Below are 24,896 nucleotides of genomic sequence, written 5' to 3' on the forward strand. Positions count from 1 at the left end.
TGTGAAATTATAAGTTATATCATTCATGTTGTATTCATATTCTAAAGAAATTTCAATTTAAATCCAAACACTTTTGTAAAGGTGATTTGTTCTTGTTGTTTAGTCCCAGGTCAACCTTAATTTAACCACCTGCTAATCAAAAGCATTCTAAACCTAACTATTCTATCTTCTTAGGATATCCAGTGCTACATTACACAATTACATGGAAAAATGCGAGCAAGAGAAATGATATTCTTAAAATTATGAACCTGGAAAATTACAGGACAAGTTATTACACTTGGAAAAGTTCAGGACAAATTATTACATCTGGTAAAGTACAGAAGAAAATTTTTACTTAAAATATTGCAGCTAAGGATAAAATTTCAAATAAAATAGTTAGATTTAGAAAATATTAGCATTTATTAAAACTAAAAATTTTATAACAAGTTATTACTTCTATTAAAATAAAAAATAACTCAAAATATTTTTTGCACTTTAAAAAAATTCTTTTTTTTATTATTAATTAATAATTAGAAATTTGAAAATAGGTTGTGAAGAATAATAGTAGTACATAATTAGTTAGTACAATAAATAGAATAATACAAAAATTAGTTATATTACAGTAAAATCTACCTATAACAGCAAATTCACAGTAAAATTTGCTTGAGTTATTGCCAAGTCTTCACATTTTTAGTTTTGACCCAATGCCTATTTTTTACATAGTGAATTTGCCTACCATATATACTATACTACTTTGCATAAACTTTAGCTATATTGGCACTTCTGGCTCTCATTTTTTAAGTATTCTAGTGTGTCAATATTTTAACAAAATGACAGTACCTTTTTTAATTATGTTACTTTGTAAATTAAAATCAAATAATTTTTAATATTCAAATTTTATCCTTAGCTGCAATATTTTAAGTAAAAATTTTCTTCTGTACTTTACCAGATGTAATGATTTGTCCTGAACTTTTCCAAGTGTAATAACTTGCCCTGTAATTTTCCAGGTTTATAATCTTAAGAATATTATTTCTCTTGTTTGCATTTTCTCATGTAATCCATGTTTTTTCCAGGCTATGCTATTATGCTAATTAATAATGTGTCAAATATGTCAATTAGCAGTGTTGTTGATAACTTTTTCCTTACCTCATGACGCTGGTGATATATTAAAAGTCTCCTTATCAAACTATATTCATAAAAAACTATAGAACTATATTATCACTCTCAAATTTGAGAAACAAATGCTTATAACTTTTTTCTTTTAAAACTTCATTGCATGAGATTGATACCATAAAATTCCTCGAATTGAACTCTTTTATTTAAGCTTAATTAAAATATAGTTTGTTTTTAAGATAAAAAATGTTAATTATACTTAAATCCAATCTTTTGCCTTATATTTTTTCATGATATTTTACCTCACAACTTTTTTGATACAAATTATTGTTGCATGGAACCAAAACTATGAAATTCTTCATGTTTTCTTCTATCATCGAAGCTAAAATAAATGATTGGTGGTGATACTTACTCTCCTATAATGTTGCAACAAATTTTGATGTAAACTTTTTTCTACTGGATCAAATCTCAATTTTTTAATGTGAAAATGTAGCTAGGGACCAATCTTCTTCAAAAATGTTAACAGTTTTCCATTTGGTTAAGAACTGAATTAGCGACAAGCAAGCTCTGAAAGATGCTGCATGTAAGTAAATTGCAGCCTTAAGAATATTATTCAACTATGGTAGTAGTTGAATGATATGTTTTCCTTGTTTATGATATTGAGATTGTGATTTCAACCACCATATCAAGCAGTTTAAGCAGCGATTTTTCACAGCTATTTCTAATGGGTTTTGTGACCATGTAAAAGTTCTTTCATTGGTTTGTCATATTGGTGCCGACTAACTGGAATAGATGAAAAGTAAAGTTGACCTCAGTGGGGTTTGAACTCATGACATAAAGGGCAAGAACAGATACTACAAGACATTTCATCTGATGCCACATCTAAGTTGGCATTAAATTAGCAATGGAGAATATAATGATGGAATTGGTGATTGTGTCACTGACAAAGTCAACTTAGAAACAATTATGATTCCTGTATCTCTCTTTTATTTTCAAGGACGGTAAAAACAACAAGACACAAAGTGTTGAAATACAAGTAGAGGATGTTGCTGATTCTCCACCATATTTTGTGGCGGCTTTCTCTGTGTCATTGGAGGAAGTGGATAACATAGTAAGTAGCTGCCCTCACAGATATATGTTATGGTGTTTGTGTGCATAGTGGTAGTGTTGTGTGTTGTGGGGGTACTGTGATATGGGCACAATACCACCACAGTAGATGTGTATGAGAGTAGCACAATAAAGCAGTAGTATGATGTGGTATTAGTGTATTGTGGTATTAGTTTGTGTTGTAGTATTGCTGTGTTGTGGTAGGAGTGTGAAGTGGTAGTGGTATTTGTTGTAATAGTGATGTTAGTGTGTTGTGGTATATTGTGATGTTAGTGTAATATGGTTGTGTGGTGTGATAGTATTGTGTTGAAGTAGTAATATAGTGCAGCATTAGTTTAGTGTTGTAGTAGTGTGGTGTGGTGTCAGTGTGTTATGGTAGTGGTTATGTGGTAGTTGTGAGTTGCTATATTAGTGTATGCTGTAGTGGCAGTGTGTTTTGTAGCAGTGGTAGTTGTTGTTTAGCCTTAGGTTAACCTTATGCCAGGAGACCTATGATCAAAGCAATAACTGGTTTGTCATTTTAGGAGAAACAAAAACTTTATTGTCTAATGTCTGTTCATTTTCTAAAAACAGAAGAATGTGACTTGAGGAATTTGACTGCTATTTCTAACATTTCAAGTGACCACATAGAGACTATGAAAAAATACACAGAACAATAGGGAGAGTGTGGTGTAGAAGAATAGACAACAACAACAACAACAACAACAAAGAAGTCTCTATGTGGTCACTTGAAATGTTAGAAATAGCAGTCAAATTCCTCAAATTACATTCTGTTTAAAAAAAAAAAAAAATGAACGGATACATTGGACAATAAAGTTTTTGTTTCTCCTAAAATGACAAACCAGTTATGGCTGGACTGTCTTTGATAATAGGTCTTCTGGATTAAGGTTAACCTGGGGCATATGATGATGCATAGTATACTATTTCAAGTACTTTGCAGTTTATTGTGGTTCAAACAGGTACAACAGTCCTTGATGGATCTAATGTATTCTTTATAAACTGCTTTTATTTCTTTCTGCTGGCCAGATGTGGTACCTGTGGTTGCTCTAAGGATGTTTGCCCATTGTCTTGCTTTCTTTACTGTGTTTTCTATGTGTGTGTCATGATGAATGTTGTGAAGGAGTTGTATGTAACTTGCAGTGTTTCTGTTTTCTGTATGTGTTGTTAAATATTACATACATTAGATGTGATGCTTTGTTGTATCTCATGTTCTTTAGTGTTGTAGGTGGATTCGGTAGGCATTTCTTTACCTCTGTTGTTGTGGAACCAGGTTTCTAGGTGACTTAAACAAGGCTTAAGTAATGTTCCACAGCATTGTCTTGAATATATTGAGAACTTAGGAGTGTGTTGTCATTTGTGCACAGAGTTTTATATTTTTGAGGTGGTGTGGGACTGTTGTGCAGATATAAGTTGAAAAATATTGCTGAGAGAACATATCCTTGTGCTATTCCATTTGAAATATCTGATAAAGGTGTTTACTAAGTGTTGTGGTGTGGATGTATTATTCAAGGTTGGTATTGCGGTGTGAAGTTTTGCATGACTATTGTTATTGTTGCTGAAGTTATATGTGCAAATTACACTATAAAGTGCTTAGTTGTTAGTTTTGTAGTTTATACTTGATAGTTTATAATTTTACCGATTGGCTAACACTGAAGGTAAAGTCAATAGTATGGAAAATTATGAACTTCTCATCTCAGACATTGAAATACTTAATGAGTTTAATTGTTAATGATCTGTTATAGTTAAATTTTTTCACTGACATCTATTTACTTTCATAACATTGCTGTCATTTTCTTTCAGGGAACATTTATTACAAATATTAAAGCTGTAGATGGAGATATGTCAAATCCACGAAAAATATACTATGAAATTTCCAATGGTTTGTTTGCATCAACCTTTTTATAGTCTCTCAAGAATCTTTCAGTGGAATGTTACCATGAAATTTATATTTGCTTGTTCATTTAAATTCTGTTTTCCTTAGTTAGAATTGGCTAGACAGGGATTATATGAGGTAGGATTTAATGGAGGGGGTTCTTTCTGTCACTAACCCTTATCTGTTTTTCAAGTAATGAATGTTTTATTCCACAGGCGTTTGAAAGTGCAGAGAAACCAGATGTAAAGTCAACAACAAATGTGAACATCATCACTGTTTCATTCGAGTGGTGACAAGTTGTGGAATATCAACATCTATGGACAATTGCTCTTGTACACACACACACACACACACACACACACACACACACACACACACACACACACACACACACACACACACACACACAAATCTCTTTCTCTCTCACTCTTTCTCTCTCACTCTTTCTCTCTCACTCTTTCTCTCTCACTCTTTCTCTCTCACTCTTTCTCTCTCACTCTTTCTCTCTCACTCTTTCTCTCTCACTCTTTCTCTCTCACTCTTTCTCTCTCACTCTTTCTCTCTCACTCTTTCTCTCTCACTCTTTCTCTCTCACTCTTTCTCTCTCACTCTTTCTCTCCCACTCTTTCTCTCTCACTCTTTCTCTCTCATTCTTTCTCTCTCTCTCTCTCACTCTCACATACACACATATGTGCGCGCACACACACACACACACACACACACGATAGGCTTCCTGCAATTTCACTTTGAAAGCGTTGGTTGGTTTGGGGCTATAATGAAAGACACTTCACCAAAGTGAAAACACATATCTATCTGTCTGTCTATCTGTTTCTTTATGTTTGTGTATGCACTTGTGTGTGTGTATGCACTTGTGTGTGTATGCACTTGTGTGTGTGTATGCACTTGTGTGTGTGTATGCACTTGTGTGTGTGTATGCACTTGTGTGTGTGTATGCACTTGTGTGTGTGTATGCACTTGTGTGTGTGTATGCACTTGTGTGTGTGTACGTGAAGATAGAAGATGAGCTTGGGCTAACTGAAAAAAGTGGGTAGCAAGGAAATATATCAAATAACTAAAAGGAAAGCTAGGTGCAAGGGGAGAATTGGAAAGAAAGAAGTTCTGTAGTATGAGAATCAGAATTGCTTTGTGTTCAGAATAATTAGACATTGTGCTTGGAATCAAGATGTCCTTGAGGAGAAGTGGATATGCAATGACAATAGCACACTTGCTCTTACCGATGCTGCAAAGAAAGTGGCATAGAAATGTTATAATGAGGGGCTGATAAATATGGAGAATGCATGGAAGAGTGAGAATCTACTCCAAACAGACCTCATGAGTTGGGTGTAGGATGGTATATGGGGGAGAAGGGGGATAAAAGATATGAAAACAGGGAAAGCAGCTGGACCATCAGAAGCAGTCACTGAGATGCTTAAAATATCAATCACTAAATATATGAAGGTGCCGTACCCAATGACTAACATGGCAACATGATTAAAAACTATTACAAAGTCAAAGGAGATGCTCAAAGGAAAGGAAACTACAGAGGTAGTAAATTGTTGGACCAGATCATGAAAGTTACATAGAGAGTTATAGCAAATCCATAAGAAACAGGATTAGCCTAGATGAGATGCTGTTTGGCTTTGTACCAAGAAAAGGTACCACTGATACTATCTACCTAGTGAGACAGCTGCAAAAGAAGTACTTAGCTAAAAGTGAATCTCTATATCTAGTATTTGTTGTCCTGGAGAAGGCCTTTGATAGGGCTCCTCACTGTTATATGATGGGTGCTAAGGAAGTTAGGGGTAGATGTAGTTAGCAAGGTAAGAGTTAACAATGATGAATTAAGCATGCAGTTAAAGGTTCATCAGAGCTTGGTCCTCATCCCTCACCTGTATATTATAATCCTCCAAGGTATGACAGGGGAGTATAAGATTGCCTATTTTTGAGAAACCTTGAAAATTGATCTCAAGATTCTGAACCCTACAAAAGAGATGACAACCAATTGTAATGATTGGCAACATGCTGTATGGGAGAAAACCTACTCTTTTAAGCAAACAAGGCGAAAAGAAAGCGAATGAGGGGAGTGCTGTTGGCTGGGATGCTCCTCAGGGTCTCTCTCACAGACTCCCCACCCAAATGCTTTTACTGTTTTCTGCTCTCCCAACTACATCTATGGTACCATGAGAAGGACAGATATACTGGGATAGATACATTGTTATAACAAACCCCCAACTGTTAAAGAAAAACAGTAAAATAAGTAAATGTATCTGTGTATGACTTAGACTGTTTGGTAGATCACTGAGGAGTATACATGAAAATGAAGCAAAAAGTCCATAGGTATTCTGTTGAGCACAAGAAACAGTGGGTCAAAGCCATGCTTGGCTAATAACAATGGTGATAGTTGTGATGATAGTGATGATGATGTGTTGGCAATGGTGATGGCAGTAGTAATAAGGCTAACAGTAAAGATGATGATGATGATGATGATGATAAAGATTGTGAATTTATTTATTTGAATTTAGTTTCAGATTCATATCAGTACTTCAGAATCGATCCATTGAACGGAACAATAACCAACAAGGTGCCTCTAGATCATGAAGATCCCAACCTACAATTTAGCGCCATAACCATACCTTTAAAGGTAAATAATCCAAAACAACAAACTCAGATGAATTAGTTTACATAATGAACCATCATCATTAATTACAATTTAGAACATTCTGACTTCTCTATCACTTCAATAAGGGTTTCTTACCAACATAAAATATCACATTCCATGTTCTTTAACTTTTATATTTGTTTTCTGTTTTCTCACCTTTATATTGACTTTTTTGCTTTAGATAAAATCTTTGAGAAATTTTTATAAACATATTTATGAAAATGTCTCCAAGCTATATTATTGCTGTGTAGATATAGGCCAACCATGGTCAAGTACACCTCTGGCATGCTGGTACTAGTTATTGTTTAGTCCCAGGATAATCCTGATAAGGCAAATCTATGGCATATTATTATTGGTTGTTGTTTAACCTCAAGTCAGTTTTAATCAAGTTGACTTTTCTTATACAGGTTGTGATTATTGGATTGAGTCACATGATAGTATGTAAACTGTGTAAAGCATGCAATGCTCACAGAATTAATGCAACACTCTTTCTCACTACATTCTCAGTACCTGTAAAATAGTAACTGTTCTCTACAGTTGAATGGTTAAGGCTAAGAAGATGGAGGTAGAGGGAACAATCCAGTAGTAAAATAAAATTGCTATAACAAAGTAAATGTATAAATTGATCAGACCTCTTTTTCACCCCTAAAATCCAAATATATTCCACTTACACTTGTCACTATAGTGGTTATCATAGTTGCTGTGGTCATTGTTGTGGTTGTTGTTGTCATTGTCCCTTTCCTTGCAATTGTGTAACCTCAGATGAATTCTTGATTGAGGAGATTTATTACCCATAGGTAATAGACCTATGAACTTTTGGTTAGCTGGGAGTTGGATATTTGTTCAGGTCACATGTTATTTCCCCTCATAAAACCAACCACGAAATTTAATGAATTATATTCATTTCCATATTGACATTACAAAGATTACTTGCCAAATGTTATATTGCTGTATATAAAGAATGCGTTTATGTATGTTTGGCAAGATGTAAGATTGGTATATATCTGTGCTGGCAAGTGGCAAGAGATTAGAATGTCCTGTGTTTATAGTAGGCAATGTGATTCTTTTTCAATTGGGTTTGAGTAGCATGACTGAGTAAGAACTCTGAACAAAGCCTCTGTGTTCTCTTGGACCTCTGTGCTACTTGTTCTGTGTGTTGTCATTTATGGCTATGTTTTGGCTGGAAACTGTGTGGAAATTTCCATTTGAATCATGCGATCATACTACTGAACCTGAAATACAATTGGCTGAAACAAGGGATAAAATCACCTACGTTGTGGCCTTTGTCCATTACAGAGCTGGCGTGGTTTTGAATGCTAAATACTGCCACAGACCAAATAACGGTGCTCTACATATCTTCCAGGTATACTAAACCTTTGCTTAGATAATGACCACACATGACACAACCCAACAGACAGTGGTGAATTATGTGTAACAATGTACTCCCCATGGTTCAGATTATATATATATATATATATATATATATATATATATATATATATATATATATATATATATATATACATATATATATATACATATATATATATATATATATATATATATATATATATATATATATATATATATATATATATATATATATATATATATATATATATATATATATACATATATATATATATATACACACACAAAAATTCTATTTTTGTTTTTGTTCAACTCCATTTCACCTCTGATTGAGCAGGTCTCTGATCAAAGGTGTTCCAGCTACAACCAAATTATCTTTTATTCAAACATAGTGTATGTCCAGGACCACATTATTCCTTGTTTCCTTCCCTTCTCCTTTTAATGGAGCATAGTGTGATGATGTTAATGAAAATTAGCTATTTCTAGCTGATCCAGGCATCACACTAAGACTCTCTTCTTGACTACTCTATAGCTGTAGATTTTAGTGGTCGACTCAGTGCAGTTAGGTGGACATGGTTAGAGCTCAATTGAAAGCTGGTTGACCTTAAGCTACACAACAACTAGTTTTTTTGTATGCAATTGTCTGGTTTATGTGCAAAGTGTAACATAACAGTTTGAACAACTAAAAAAAGAAAAAAAAACAACGAACATATTTCCTTGATGTGTTTGTGCATAAGAACAAGGAAGGTACTCACAAATGATATGAAGTATTCAATACTTTAAGAAGTAGTAGCTAAATTAATATATTCAACTCTTCTTCTTAAGGTATTGAGTACTTTATTTAGTTTGTGAATGTCCTTGTCCTATGAATAAGTACATTTTAAAATAAGCTCCTTTTTATTGAGTCCTTTACTACTACAATGTAGATGCAACAAATCAATTTATCAACTGAAAACATTGCTAAACAGATTTATAAACCTAAATCTATAAACTTACCTTTAAATGAATTAAAACAATGTCTTTCATGGTCTGTATCAGGTACGCGAGATAATTAGTGAGAACCCACTGGAACTAGGTGATACACCATCTACAACTGCAACAACTACCATTCAGGTCACTCTTTTGGATATCAATGACAATAAACCAGTGTTTAGTTCAAACTACACAGCCAGAATACCAGAGGACATATTGGACAACACTGTTGTTCCTCAATTATGGATGACTGTTACTGACAGTGATTCTGTGAGTAAACCACTTTATCTGTTATTGTTTTTTTTTCATTTTAACCCTGTATGTGTAAGCAAAAAATAGGGTATTGTAGTCGATTGTCTGTCTGTTTGTCTGTGTGTTTGCAAAATTACTGGAAAACAACTAAACGGATTTTCACCAAATTTGGTAGAAATACTGATTGGGTGAATGGCTTGAACTCGTGAAACAAAATGTTTTTTTTTTCTTTGTTACATTTACATAAACGATAAGCAGGGGAAATAACTCTTGATGTAATTTTGTTGAAATATGAATTCGTCTGAGATGGGTAACCAGTCACAGAAACCAAGTGACACATATGAAAACCAGTCTATGAGAGCAGGAGCTCCCTATGAGAAGTGATGCAGACCATGGAACTCAACTAACCTTTGCTAGTATGTAAAATTACAATGATAATACCCACAAATACACAGACACACAGACACACACACACACACACACACACACAGATGCATACACACACACACAGATGCATATACACACACACACACAGACAGACACACACACACAGAGACACAGACACACACACACAGACACACACAGACGCAGACACACACACACACACACACACACACACACACACACACACACAGACGCACACACACACACACACATACACACACCCATTAATCATATTAACATACAATGGGCTCAGTTCTGCTCTACCAAGTTTCATTCGCAAAACATTAGTCAGCTCAAGCATAGGGATCTTGTCTGACATCCTGCGCAATGGAGTTGAATCTGAAACCCCATATCACATACCTAAAAATAAAACTTCTTAACTACAGTTCCATACTTGCATCCTTATGTGTTGCATGAACCCCTGTGTTCTTCACTCAGTTACAAAACTAACTGTACCACGTTGTTTTTTTGTATGTCTTTCATCCTTGTATCATCTCTCCATTTTTCTTGTTACCTTAACATGTCATCTGTGCTTAAACATTAGCAGAAATAACTCCACATCTTTTTCTAATTACAGAGGTTGTTTGCCAACTACAGCTTTCAGGTGGAAACATTTGATGAAATTTTTGCTGCAAACCCTAAATTTGGAGAGAGTAGGTCAATTGTTGGATTAAAGATGAAGAACACTTCCTATATTGATTATGAAAAGGGGCCGCGAGTTTATAACTTTCAGGTATGTATAAATGACTTCATCACCTCAGGTTGTGAATCCACAAGCTAACTTGATATTGTAATGCTTACTAATAAAGACAACAACACATTATAGAAACACACCCTTTCTGCTACAAAAACCCACAATTAAAACCTTTATAAACTTAATAAATACCAGACCTCACAATCTCTGATGATGTTACATGAAAACCACAAGAAATATTAGACACTATGAACACCAATTTGAAATAGAAAAGAGCAATTGATGAGACTCAAACCATATGTTCATTGCTTGTCAGAAAATTAGTGGTTCAAGCACCATTAATATGGCTGTTGCTTGCTGTTTTCTCTCAGAAATAAGCACTTATGATATTTAATGTTAATGCCAATCATAGAAATTTGAATGGTAGAATTCTTTCTTGTTGCTAACACTGAACCACAGTGGGACACTTTGCTGTGCTCCATATTAGTGGAATAGCTTACTACTTCTAGTGCTAAGTGACTAAGGAATCATCAGATAGAGCTAAAATATCATCTTATTCCATCTTCTTCATCCATTTATTCCTGGACAATTGTGGGGACAGAGTCCTCAGGCACACCTTCCATTGGATTGTGTCAGAAATGACCATCTCCAATTAATCTGGATGGATCCACAAGTTAGACCAACTGAGCTCATGGATGTTATCCAACCATCTTGTTTGCAGTCTGCCCCTGGTTGGTTTTGCCCGTAAAATGTCTTGTGATTTTTTCCTGGGACATGCTTACAACATGTCTGTAGTATCAGAGCTAAAATAGTACCATTAAAGTAATGAGAAAAAAATATTTATATTGCTTCCTAATTTCAGAAAATATAATGGCAGTTGCCCTATTATATAATCTGGAATATCTGACAAGCAATAAGGAGATGATTTAAGTCCTGTGAGAGTTCTTGTTTCACTTTTGTGTTTCAAATTGGTGTTTACTGTAACCCTGATCAGTTGCTGACCTTCCACAAGGCACAAATAGGCCTCATATTTAATCACATCTCCAGTATATGTGATGAAGCTGCTTCTACATACATGCATTCTATGAAACACCCCCAAATCAGTTATATGGCTGATAAAGAACATTTTTATACATTCACTAATACATTGCCTACATGATACAAACACTACTTAATATGCTCCTTATTATAAATACATTATCTAGCTAATACATTGCTTTCATTACTAATATCTTCCTGATACATTGCTTACCTTAATTCTCTGCCTACCTAATTCACTGTTGACCTAAAATACTGCCTACCTAATATATTACCTAGTGAATGAGGGGGTGCTGAAAAGCTCCTGGCTTTGGATAAAAGAAAATACAGGAGGATCTGTTCATTATAATTTTAATCAATATATTCCCCTTTCAGATTCACACACTTATTGCAGTGATCTTCAGTTTTGCTAAGCCCTGCAAAAAGAACTTAGAAGGTTGGCCTCCAATCAGAATTGGAGTGAAATTTTGTTCTCTTGAGCTGTTTCTTCAATTGTGGAAAGAGGTGATAGTCAGAGGGGGCTAAATCAGGAGAGTAAGGTGGGTTTTTGCTACCAATTTGAAGCCAAAGTCATGTATTTTCTGTAGAGTTTCATGTATGTGTTGGTTCATTGTACTACAAAAACTGAACTCTATGGCTCAGCTTTCCATGGTGTTTCTGCTTCAAAGCTTCATGCAGATTGTTCAACAGACATGTACTACTCTGTGTTAATGGTGCGATCCTTTGGCAGGTATTTTATGAGAAGTACTCTGTCTTTGTCCAAGAACACTTGAAACCAGAATCTTTCCTGCAGACTTCTGGGTCTGAAACTTCTTGGGGTATGGCAAACTACGGTGATGCCACTCCAGTGATTGCTACTTAATCTGGGAATCATAATGATGAAGCCAAGTTTCATCCATGGTGTCTAAATGCACCATAAAATCTACCTTTCTACCTTTCCCATTGCAAGCTGGTTCAAAATCACCTTTGATGTCATCACTTTGATGCACTTCTGATCTGCATTTTGTGGAAAGCTTTCTCATGCCCGGAATGTTGTGGATGATGTGGCCAGCTCTTTCGTGGAAAATCTTTAGAGTCCCAGCTATGACTTTAGCCGAAATCTGGTGGTCCTCAAGAATCATGACGTGCACAGTGTTGGCTTTGCTCTTTGTGGTCATGGAAGTAGGCTGTCCTGACCGGGGTTCATCTGTGACCTGAAAATGACAAGTCCGAAACCTTGACACCCAAATTTTAACTGTGGAGTAAGATAGGCAGCCATTCTTCAAGGCTTCCTTCATCTTGGCAGGGATTTCTGCTGCTCCTTTTCATTGCGAAAACAGGAACTTCATGATTGCCCATGCTTCAATTTTACCAAAATCCCCAGTAGAAGATGACATCATGCCTTAAGTTTGCAAAAAAAAAAGAAGTAAGATATATTGTATACCATCATGATTTTTTGAAAATCTTCTAAATAGTTGTCCTACCACTTCTGTAAAAGTAACAGCTCTACCCTTTTATGATACCCTTAAGGCCAGGAACTTTTCAGCATCCCTTGATATATATATCATCATCATCATCGTTTAACATCCGCCTTCCAAGCTGGCATGGGTGGATATATATATATATATATATATATATATATATATATACACACACACATACACTCATGCACACACGCACACATGCACACAGACACACACGTATACATACATATATACATATGTATCTACATATGTATGTGCACGCCCTCCCCCCCCCCCCCACACACGCAAATGCTTTCAAATTTTGAAATAGCATACGCAATCCTAATATAATTTTTATTCTGTTATATTACCTCGTGTTTCCCTAAGTAATTGTTTTGACTGTTTCAGGTAATTGCACGAGAAATCAACACAAAAGAAATGTACTCAGGAAGTACATACATCACTATTTATGTGGATGATGTTAATGACAATGCCCCAAGGGTGGACAAGTCTCCTTTGATTGAGAAAATTTCAGAAAATGCTGCACCTGGACTGCAAATAATTAACATAAATGTAAGAACGCTGTTGCTGTTATTGTTGGAAAATTGAAGCTTACATTTTAAGTTCTACTGTTGTTGTTGTTATAGTTGTTGTTGTCATTGTAATTGTTGTCATCATTGTCATCGTTGTTGTCAAGTGAATTTTTGTCCAGTTCCTTTTGATGAGAAGATCATTAACAAAGATAGTTAATTGAATATCTATGTTCAGTCCACAGCTTGAGTTACTCCAATGTAAGATGTCATCTGGTATGGCAGACAGACATAAAGGACAAGTTCACCTACTACATAAGAGCACATCCACTGGCTTGCTATTGTTGATGATGATGATGATGTTGCTGCTACTTATGTTATATTTGTGATTGTTGTTGTGTTCCTATTGTTGTCGTTGTAGTTGTTGTTGTTGTTGTTGTTATTATTGTTGTTGATGTTGATGGTGATGATGATGGTGGTGATGGTGGTGATGAAAATGATGATGATGATAACAATGATAATCATTATTATTATTATTATTATTATTATTATTATTATTGAGTGAGAGAGCAATGCGTGCCATCAAAGTGACACTAGGGAAAAATATACAAAGCCCAGTATACCCATCATGACTACCGTGTGTGTGTGTGTATACATACATACATATATATATATATATATATATATATATATATATATATATATATATACATATAAATAAAATAAGGGTACACCAGGCACATGCATCACAACCATATGTGCACGAAATGGTGATCTCATATCAAGATAAACAGCACATAACCTTGCAGGTGGGACCCAGTTAGAATTTTCGGATCTTTTTTAAAACGGGGGCCACATTTTTCATTAATGTTTTACGTAGTGTTTTTGGTACCGAAAGACTTTCAAACTTCGTATACTTATCTATTTTGTGTTATAGAACAGAAAAATATTTTTGTATTCGAATTTATTTCATGTAAAAAATTGTCTTATTTCGATAATTTCAACCAATCACTGACAAGTATTCAGTTGTTTACATTTACTCCTTTGGCTGATTAAGCGGTGTAAAGCGTATTTAATTACCATAGCTTCGTTTTATTTGCTTTTTTCTTTTTAAATTTGCTGTTTTACCCTAACCCTAACTCTAACCCTAACCCTATCACCGATAGAATTGTTTCAGAATCGTTTGTTTATGTAGTCGGCACTTAATGTATATCGGCTGAATGGACGTCAGTGATTGGTTGAAATTACAGAAATACGACAACTTTAACATGGAATAACTTAGGGATTTCTTTTTTTTTTTAAGAAGACTAAGAGAAAAAGATGTTTTATATGACACATTCTACCAGTGTTCCAAGTTTCAAAGTGTTTCGTTAATGAAAAATGTGGCCCCCGTTTTAAAAAAGATCCGAATTTTCTTCAGGTTGAGTAGCCTATCCTGCTGAAAAGGTCCTTGAATAAGGGTTGTTTGAAGATGTTGAATGAAACACTTATGTTTCCAAAGGTGAATTATCCAAACCCCAAAGAATTCCTCTCAACACATGGCTATGATGCTTCCCCACTACTTCTGCTCATGCAGAGATGCACATATCGTCAGCCACTAATGGACATGCTCAACTGGTTAAGGTCAAACAACTGACTAGCAAATCTGTGGTATTGAGCAGAATATTTGCTGTAGCCCATCTTTTTATACCAAGACAAAACAATGTACATGACAACACTTCCAGTTAGTTACGATAAGTCATGAGAGTCAAAACCAGAAGAAATTATTAAGAAAACCTCCTCCTCCTCCTCCACCACCACCACCACCACCACCACCACCACCACCATTATTATTATTATTATTTCTTTTTAAGGCTGTTGATGATGATTCAGGGGATTTTGGGACAAATGGCATCCGTTATGTTTCTTTGAAAGGAATAGGCCAGCAGCTGTGAGTACATTATTTTTTTCTATTGCATTGTGTATGTTATATGTGTATATGTGTGTGTATATATATATATATATATATATATATATATATATATACATCTGTATCTATCTATCTATCTATCTATCTATCTATCTATCTATCTATCTATCTATATATCTATATATCTATATATATATATATATATATATATATATATATATATATACATACACACATATATATATGTCTATGTAATTGTGTGTATGTGTGTGTATGTGTGTGTATATATATATATATATATATATATATATAACACTATCCGTATCACGTCCTCACTTTGTTGTTTTTTGTTATTGTTTTTTGTGTTTTTTTGAACTTATATATATATATATGTATATATACATATAAATAAAATGAAAATACAGATTGTGTACAGGACATCACCAATGAGTAAAAAATATGTAAACACACGAAAGAAAAGTACAGGACAAAATACCAAAAGAAGATAACTTCTCATCAGTTGTCAGACTGTGTATTACTCCTATTTCATGCTTTTAACAACAATATAGGGAACTTCATAAGACAGCAGCATCCAGAAATTTTAAAAGTATAAAATTAATGGAGAGTTAGAGCTTCAAACGAACAAACAATGACAGAGTGGACGTACAGAGTAAACAATCAACGAAGACAAGCATTAAGGGCTGTTGGGCCAAGATGAATTGTAATGAGTAACGTCGGGGAGAAATTTTTTCAGGGAAATAGAATAATTAGAAGAGAAGAAAACAGTAGAAGAAAAATGTTGGGAGCTGAGAAAAATGACATCCAACCTAGAGAGTGTCTAGTCCAGAAAAGATAGGGGCAAGAGAAATGGTCAGTAGTCTTGTGTGAGTAACAGAGGCAGAGGAGAAGGGGGACAAGAGAAAGGATGAGGGAAAGAAGCAAAAGGAGTGAGGGGAAGAGGGAAGGAACGACAGATAGTAGAGAGTGGAAGAAAGACAGATAGGGGAAGCAAAGAAAGTTATAGTGGGATAGAGAGAAAGAAAGAAAACAGTGTGTAGTTGCATATATATAAACACACACACATACATACATATCTAATACATATCCTCATCATAATCATCATCTAATGTTCAGGTTTCATGCTGGTATTAGTTGGGCAGTTTCACAAGATGTGACGGGTCCAAAAACAAGACTACATAATGCTCCAGTGTCTGCCTGGGCATGATTTCTATAGCTGGATGCCTTTCCTAATACCAACCACTTTATTGCATGTATTGGGTGCTTTTTTACATGGCACCAGCACTAGTGAGGTCACCATGCAACCTGCAAGACTAAGATTCCCTTTGATTCAGTGGGGCTATAGTAGAGAGGGAGGTGGCTCGATGTTTTGGGTTGAGGGATTAGAGTGTGAGAGAAGAGGCCAGAACAGAACAGATTGCTTGCTGTGGAGGAGCTACATGACAACTGACATTATTGAAGAGAGGGTGTGAGTGGCCAGTGTGGAACTAGCAAGAGATAAACAGTGATGATGAGGTATCAGGGTGTACCTTCAAGATATGAAGTGAGTAGAAATGAGTGGGAACATAAGAGCAGGAAGTGTAGGTGGGTAGAGGTCACAAGAGTGTATGGGAGAGGGAGAAATGCTTAAAGATAGGTTAAAGATATTTGTGTTTGTGTTTGCCCCTCCACTGTTGCCCCCCCCCCCCCCCACTGTTGCTGGTGTGTTTATGTCACTATAACTTTGCGATTCAGCAAAAGAGACTGATAGAATAAGTACTAGGTTTATAAAGAATAAGTTCTGGGCTTGATTTCTTCGACTAAAACCCTTTAAGGTGTTGCTCCAGCATGACCACAGTCAAATGACTGAAGCAAGTAAAAGAATAAAAGAAAGAATAGTTTATAGATAACATTGTATAACCGATAACATATACAAAATATTATTATTGTTGTTTATCTCTCTCTTGCATTCTGTTTCTCTCTCTATATATGTGTGTATGTGTGTGTGCATGCATTTATATGTTTATATGTAGGGTGCTGAAAAGTCCCTCGCTTTAAGGGTACCATGAAAGCCTTGGGTATCGTGAAATATCTCACTCCAATTTGGCAGTGATTGCTGCTACAGAGGCCTTGTAGGAGGCCCTGCCTTCTGAGTTCTTTTAACAGGGCTTAGAAAAACTGAAAGACTACTGCAATAAGTGTGTGAATCTGAGAGGGAATATGTTGAATAAAATCCTAATTAACTGATCCTCCTGTATCTTTTTTACCCAAAGCCAGGTACTTTTCTGCACTCCCTCATATATATATATATATATATATATATATATATATATATATATTATATTATATGTATGTATATGTATACGTATATATGTAGATATATAATGTTTGTTTTTTTCCTTTTTTTACAATGCAACCCATGCACACATACACACTCTCACTCATATGTACACACATATATGCATATTCACTGTCACAAATACATCATGGACTGAAATACTTATACATCCATACATTAAATACACACATACATACATACATGCATACATACACACATATATACACATACATACATATATATAAATACATATATTTATATATGTATGTATCTATACATTTCTACACACTTACACACAAATACTTACGCATACACATACATGCATGCATACAAATCTATGTGCATTCAGCTTTTCGCTGGACCAAATAACAGGTGTTGTAGCAGTGAGCAATTGTCCAACACCTGGAAAAAGCCCATGTTTGGATTATGAAGTGAAGCAACAATATAACCTCACTGTGTTAATTGTGGATAACAAAAATGACCCAAGCAATCTCCAGAAGAAGCAGGTGGAGTTGATCATCAATTTGCAGGATGCTAATGATAATGCCCCTATATTCTCTGAGTCTGTGTATTATGGAAAAATATTAGAAGGAAATACCAATCTGCTCAATGATGTTCTTCTTAATGTAAGTTTTCACCTTTTCTTTCCAAATTTACTGAGAAAGTCATGTACATCAAATAATCACATTTAAACCATTTGAAGGTTTGTACTTTGTACAGACAGCTGTGTAAAGAGACAAGAAATTGCACGTTACTGAAGGTATGCTTGTGTTTATATACATGCTTGTATGTGCATATATATAGAGACAAGTATGCAAATAAACAAATAAAACTGCTTGGGTTTGACACAAAATATATATACATATATACATATCCTCAGTTGCTTTATTTACCAAACTACGGTTGATTCAGATAGCTGGCCCCTCTGTTGGGTCCACATTCGGTGGACTCTCCTTCTCCCATGCATTCTTCACATTTAGCAGCCTTTCATAGTGGCACTTCCAAGCCTCTTTATTTGCAGAATCACTAAGTGCAAATGAACCATCATCTATACAAACACACACTTCATACACACATACATACATACATGATGGCCGTCCACTCGTGACCGAGGAAGACCATTGCCGACCTTCAGGAACATTGTGCATTCTAGGACTAACTTATATTTTGCATTTGCGGCTCCGTTGGTGGCTAATGAGCCCTTCTCTTGACAAGCATACACGACTGCAAACATTGCAGATTAAGCTTTCCCCCATTCACTATATGAGCCGTGCGCTTTCGCGCAGCTCGCTTAAGTTCTTCATGCTGGATACGTGCTCTCTCAAAAGTGTCGATCCCCTCCTTAACCTGCTTCCTCCATCTGTGGTGATGACAGGCATTGTTCTCCCAGTCAGTGTCCTGCATGTCACAGGCCTTTAATGAGGACTTGACACAGTCCTTAAAGCATAGCCTTGGTTTCTGCCGGAGTCATACATACATACATACATACATACATACATACATACATACATACATAAGATAAAACTTACTTGGAAATGGATGCGTGGCATTCGATCACATAATAATGTAAATAATTTATAAGTATATGCATGGCATAATGGATTAAAAATAGAGTGAGAGAAAAAGCAAGAAAAGGCAAGAAGGAAGCATATATAAAAAGTGGAGGGTTGAAAAACCAGAAAATGAGAAAGTAATCAGAAAAAAACAAAACAAAAGGGAAATAAGAGTTCTTAGATCTGAAAAGTATCTGAGTTCTTTCAGCTATGCATAGCTTACATTTTTTGATCTGTTAACATATGGTGTGGATTTTTCAACTACCTTCCACTTTATCATATATATGGTGTTGCATTTGATTTCAAATTCCATACATGACTAGCCAACTTAGCATGACTAACCAACTTAGCATGACTAGCCAACTTAGTAGCTTTGCTTTTTTGTGTTGATCTACCACCATGAAACAGTACACTACATATATCTTGTTTAACATCACTGTTTAATGTCCGTCTTATGTGTGTGTGTGTGTGTGTGTGTGTGTGTGTGTGTGTGTGTGTGTGTGTGTGTGTGTGTGTGTGTGAACATGTGTTTCTATACTTGTTTACTGATGTAGTAATGATGCATTTCACCAAATGCGTCTTTACTACATGCATTTGACCAAAGTTAAACATTAATCAAGTACTCTTCTTTCTATTGTATTTTCCAGCAAGTAACTGATCCAGATACAGTGGGTCGCCTACAGTTCTCTATAACAAAACAGGATGTAAGTGGATTGTTTGTAATTAATAAAGACACTGGTAAACTGACAGCAACTCGGCCAGTCAGTCTCACTGATGCAAGAAATGATGCTTAGTAAGTTGCTTGTAATTATTACTACTTGATAGCTTTGCATTCATTTTTTTTTCACATCGTTATTACTGTAGGTAGGAGATGTTTGCAAGTTGATACATTTATATATCATTGAAGGAAATGTTGATACAAGTAGAATTTTTTTCTATTCCTAACCATTCAGCTGAGAAGTTAGAGTGGTACCTAGGTATCAATTGACAGTTTAGCAGACTGTGACAAACAAAGGAGAATATCTTGGCCAGATTCACAATAAGTTTGAATCCATGATGTTCTAGTTAAAAATCCAGTGTTGTAACATCACAACCACTGAACTTCATCATTTGGCATGAAATTAAAGGAATGCTTGAGGATGGGGAAGGCCAATTATTAGAAGTAAAATGACTGTTCAACCTGGGTATCATTCATGAAATTAGTAGCAAATATTTTGCCCACTTTCAAGATAGAATGAAGTTTCTTACAATTCTTGTGATATTCAATGAGTTTCAGCATCCAGTCATTAGTTGTTTCAAGATATTTAGCCAGTCCATTTGTAGTGGTTTTGTAAGAATTATTATTTTAATTTTTTTTTCTAGCAATGATATTGAAGTGACTGTTAGTGATGGTGCTAAAACTGCCTTGGCAACTGTAAAGATTGAAATCATTGTAAGTATATGTCATTGAACAACTGTTTTACCAAACACATTATCTTCATCAGTATCATCATCATTACTATCACCGTCACCTTATTATCATCACTATTATCATCAATGTTATTAACATCATCATTATTATCATAATAATCACCATTATTATTTTTACCATCACCATCACCATCACCATCACATCACTGTTATTATTATCATATCTGAACTATAGGACTGTAAAGTGGAGTGTAGAGGGCACAACTGGTCCAATGTAATCTCCTATACATAGACTTTGAGTCAGGCCAGGTTAAGTAATGATGAAAATGATAGAAGAAGTAACAGAAAGTAGGTAAGTCTTGTAGTAATTAATGGTAAGAGTGACAGGAAAGTGTGATTGGGAGATGAGGTTATCACAGAGTTTGGAGAAGGTTACTTTGGCAAACCTAGTGGTACATCTCAGTCCATTTTACAACCACTATTTACATGACTTTCAATCTGCCATGCCTGCACTGTTGGTTGTGCCTTCTGTGGTTACTGGTCAACAAAGTCTCTTCTCATCTCCCTCATGCAATGCAGCATCTTGAGATCAGTTTTCACCATTTCATCCTAAATCCTCCTTGGTCTCCTTCTTCCTCAGATGCCATTCATCTGAGTACATCACACTTCTTTATACAGCTGTCACCATTCATACACACCAGGTATTCATACTATAATACTCTACTTTCATGCACTCTATATCTGATTCCTCTTATATTCAGTTTCTCTCTCATCTCTGACATTACACATCCAGTGAAGCATGCATGATTTCTTTCTTTCTAGTTTCTACTAATTCATTTCATTCAAGGCACATGTTTCATTACCATGCACCATTGCACTTCGTACACATATATCATACAATCTGCCCTTCACATTTAGGGAGAAACCCTTTGTTGATAACTGAGGTTAACTTTTCTAACCTTTTTCTCACTATCTAGCAATCTGTCTATCTATGTAACAGTATGTGTGTGAGTGTGTGTGAGTGTGTGTGTGTGTGTGTGTGTGTGTGTGTGTGTGTGTGTGTGTGTTTACGTATCTATCATATATAGGTATGTCATCATCATTATCATTGTTTAACGTCCGCCTTCCATGCTGGCATGGGTCGGACAGTTTGTCAGGAGCTGGCCAGGTAGAAGCCTGCACCAGACTTCTGGGATTGTTTTGGCAGGATTTTTACTGCTGGATGCTCTTCTTGACATCAACCACTCAGCAGAGTGAACTTAGTGTTTTTTACATGGCACAAGTGCAGGTGAGGTCAGTTTTGGCAAGGTTTTTACAGATGGATGCCCTTCCAAATGCCAACCACTTTACAGTGTGGACTGGATGCTATTTAAGTGGCACCTGCACTGACTGGATCACCAATTAACTTGCAAGACAAAAATCTTTTGGGAGGGGAAGGCGCATTGGAGGAAATGATCTTGTGTCAGATGATGAAAGGTTATAGTGAAACTGGGAGACAGAAACAGGTGTCTTGCTGTAGAGGAGGTACATACACACATCATCATCGTTGTTTAACGTCCGCTTTCCATGCTAGCATGGGTTGTTCGATTTGACTGAGGACTGGTGATGCGTGTGTATATATATATATGTTTGTTATTTCTATATTGCCCACAAGGGGCTAAACATAGAGGGGATAAACAAGGACAGACAAAGGGATTAAGTCGATTACATCGACCCCAGTGCGTAACTGGTACTTAATTTATCGACCCCGAAAGAATGAAAGGCAAGGTTGACCTCGGCGGAATTTGAACTCAGAACATAACGGCAGACGAGATACCACTAAGCACTTCACCCGGTGTGCTAACATTTCTGCCAGCTCGCCGCCTTATATATATGTTTGTATTCTATTAATAATTTAGTGTTAACATTTAATACAGGGAACAAAAATCTGCTAATTAGAAAACTTAAACGATAAGACATTATTAATCAATGACGACTATTATTTGCAATATTGTACATTTAATTTGTGATATTTTCATTACTACTTTGACAAGAACACTAAATTCTATGCTTTGTTAATGAGGCCATAGTCATATTGAAACATGCTTAGAATTGTCAAGTATATTTTCTTTGATAAGTAAAACTATAGTAAAGTGGGAATTATCATACATGATGTAGTAAGACCAGAAATTTTAATTAATTGAAATTATCCCGTTAATGGTAGGAATAATTTATATGATGAAGTCTAATGTTTCATTTACATTTTTGTTTACTTATTTCTACCATTTCCACTGAATTGCAGGATAAAAACAACCACAGACCAATATTTTCTCAAGGTTCCTACAGAAAGTGTATTTCAGAACAATTCTCCGGAGGTAAACTTGATAATTTTTTTCATTCTCTGTTCATATAATAGCACACCCACCCACCCATGTGCGTATGTGTGTATGTGTATTAATTTAGGTGTTTAATATTATCCATTACAGCTGATCTTGCCAATTAGTTTCACATTGGGTATTAAACAGGATGTTAGATAACAGCATGGTTTCATAAAAGTGCAATTGCTCTCTGTTACTGGAGGTGAAACACCACCTGCTGGCTCTGATGAGCAACAAAGTTTTACATAACCATGAGTCATGCTGTTACCTAATATTATGTATGAAACTGACTGGTAAGGTCAGCCTCACAAATAAATATGCAAGTGCATATTTTGTCTCACTCACACACACACACACACACATGCAGTATACATACACACATGCATACTTACATACATGTATATATATACATAAGTACTACATGCATACATACATACATACATATTACAATCCCAAATCAGTCTTGATTGAAAAGACCTATGATCAAAAGTGTATCAGTCAACTTGACCATTTCACATCTTTCTTTCTCCCCCCTTCTCTCTCTCTCACTCTTTCTCCTCTCTCTCTGTATTATATGTGTGTGTGTGTGTGTGTATATATATATATATATATATATATATATCGAGAATAACCAGCCAAAATTGCAAGGATAATCTGGATCTCGACTGAAGAAAGAAAACTCCGAATGACCTGTCTGTGTTTTCTTTATATCGTCTACCTGTATGTTTTGTCCCTTTCTTGTATCACCTAACTGTCTGCATGTTTTGCGTCCTTGTCCCATTCTGTATTATTTATATATATATATATATATTCTTTTCTCCTTTTACATACAGCAAGGATGACATTCCAAAGTGGTCATCAGTGGCTGTAGCATTGCCACTGCTGTCACCGATGGTGGTGTGGATGCTGTTGTTGGTAATACTGGGCCTGAGGCTGGTAGCCTTGCTGGCGCTGCTGGTGTTGGTGTGGTCATTAGCCATACAGCTAGGAATGTGCCTTATATCATGATCATCTTCCTTATCATCATCAGCAGCATCATTATCATTTTACACCTGCTTCTCCATTCTAGTATGGGTCTCCATTTGAGGCATGTTTTCTACAGTTGAATGTTCTTGCTATAAATATAGTGTAGATGTAAATATAAAAAAAACAAATTTCCATTTCAAAAGATGTGAATGATAGTCCCCAAAAATTATAGTCCAAATTTATTAGACATAAACTAATAGCCAAGTCCTGGGGTGGAGGGCAGGGGGTGATTTATCTCCCTTTACTCAGAATGAATTGTGCTACACTATGTGTGATGTCACTCTCTTTGAGTATGGCACAAGAAAAAAAATTGCATCCGGTGCAGATGTGGATGTGTGGTAAGAAGCTTGCTTCCCAGCCACATGGTTCCGGGTTCAGTCCCACTGTGTGGAACCTTTGGGCAAGTGTTTTCTACTATAGCATTGGGCTGATCAAAGCCTTGGGTTGACCAAAGCCTTGGGTTGACCAAAGCCTTGTGAGTGGATTTGGTAGATGGAAACTGAAAGAAGCTGTATTATGTATATATATATCAATAGGTGCCAATCTCTAACTGTAGAGGGAACATGTGGAAGGAGTAGACCGAGGAAGATGTAGGACTAAGTAGTGAGGAAGGACCTACAGACGTTGGGACTCACAGAGGGAATGACAAGGGACTAAGACTCATGACAGTTTGCTGTGCTTGAAAAGACATGTCAAGCTAAGTAAAAGTGTGGTTGCACTTGCATACAGGCTCATATCCTACAACCCTCTCCAGCTGAGCATCCCTAATCTTGCAGGGTCATCATCATCATCGTTTGACGTCCGCTTTCCATGCTAGCATGGGTTGGACGAT

The 24,896-nt window shown here is 35.7% G+C and overlaps 1 protein-coding gene across 2 annotated transcripts in view; it reads left to right on the plus strand.

Moving 5' to 3' along the window:
• LOC106879350 (cadherin-87A) overlaps window positions 1-24,896 on the plus strand; it is a 125,124-nt gene that overhangs the window by 35,988 nt on the left and 64,240 nt on the right. For both annotated transcript variants that reach the window (XM_089347585.1, XM_089347584.1), the window contains exons 9-19: window positions 2,090-2,203; window positions 4,000-4,078; window positions 6,595-6,713; window positions 9,141-9,344; window positions 10,348-10,503; window positions 13,353-13,517; window positions 15,328-15,404; window positions 18,068-18,344; window positions 19,919-20,064; window positions 20,634-20,703; window positions 22,963-23,035. In XM_089347585.1, coding sequence (XP_089203711.1) covers window positions 2,090-2,203; window positions 4,000-4,078; window positions 6,595-6,713; window positions 9,141-9,344; window positions 10,348-10,503; window positions 13,353-13,517; window positions 15,328-15,404; window positions 18,068-18,344; window positions 19,919-20,064; window positions 20,634-20,703; window positions 22,963-23,035 — 1,480 coding nt within the window. The remainder of the gene's footprint in view (window positions 1-2,089; window positions 2,204-3,999; window positions 4,079-6,594; window positions 6,714-9,140; window positions 9,345-10,347; window positions 10,504-13,352; window positions 13,518-15,327; window positions 15,405-18,067; window positions 18,345-19,918; window positions 20,065-20,633; window positions 20,704-22,962; window positions 23,036-24,896) is intronic.

Source organism: Octopus bimaculoides, chromosome 2 (genome assembly GCF_046866305.1).
Source record: "Octopus bimaculoides isolate indiv1 chromosome 2, ASM4686630v1, whole genome shotgun sequence".
Classification (NCBI taxonomy): domain Eukaryota; kingdom Metazoa; phylum Mollusca; class Cephalopoda; order Octopoda; family Octopodidae; genus Octopus; species Octopus bimaculoides.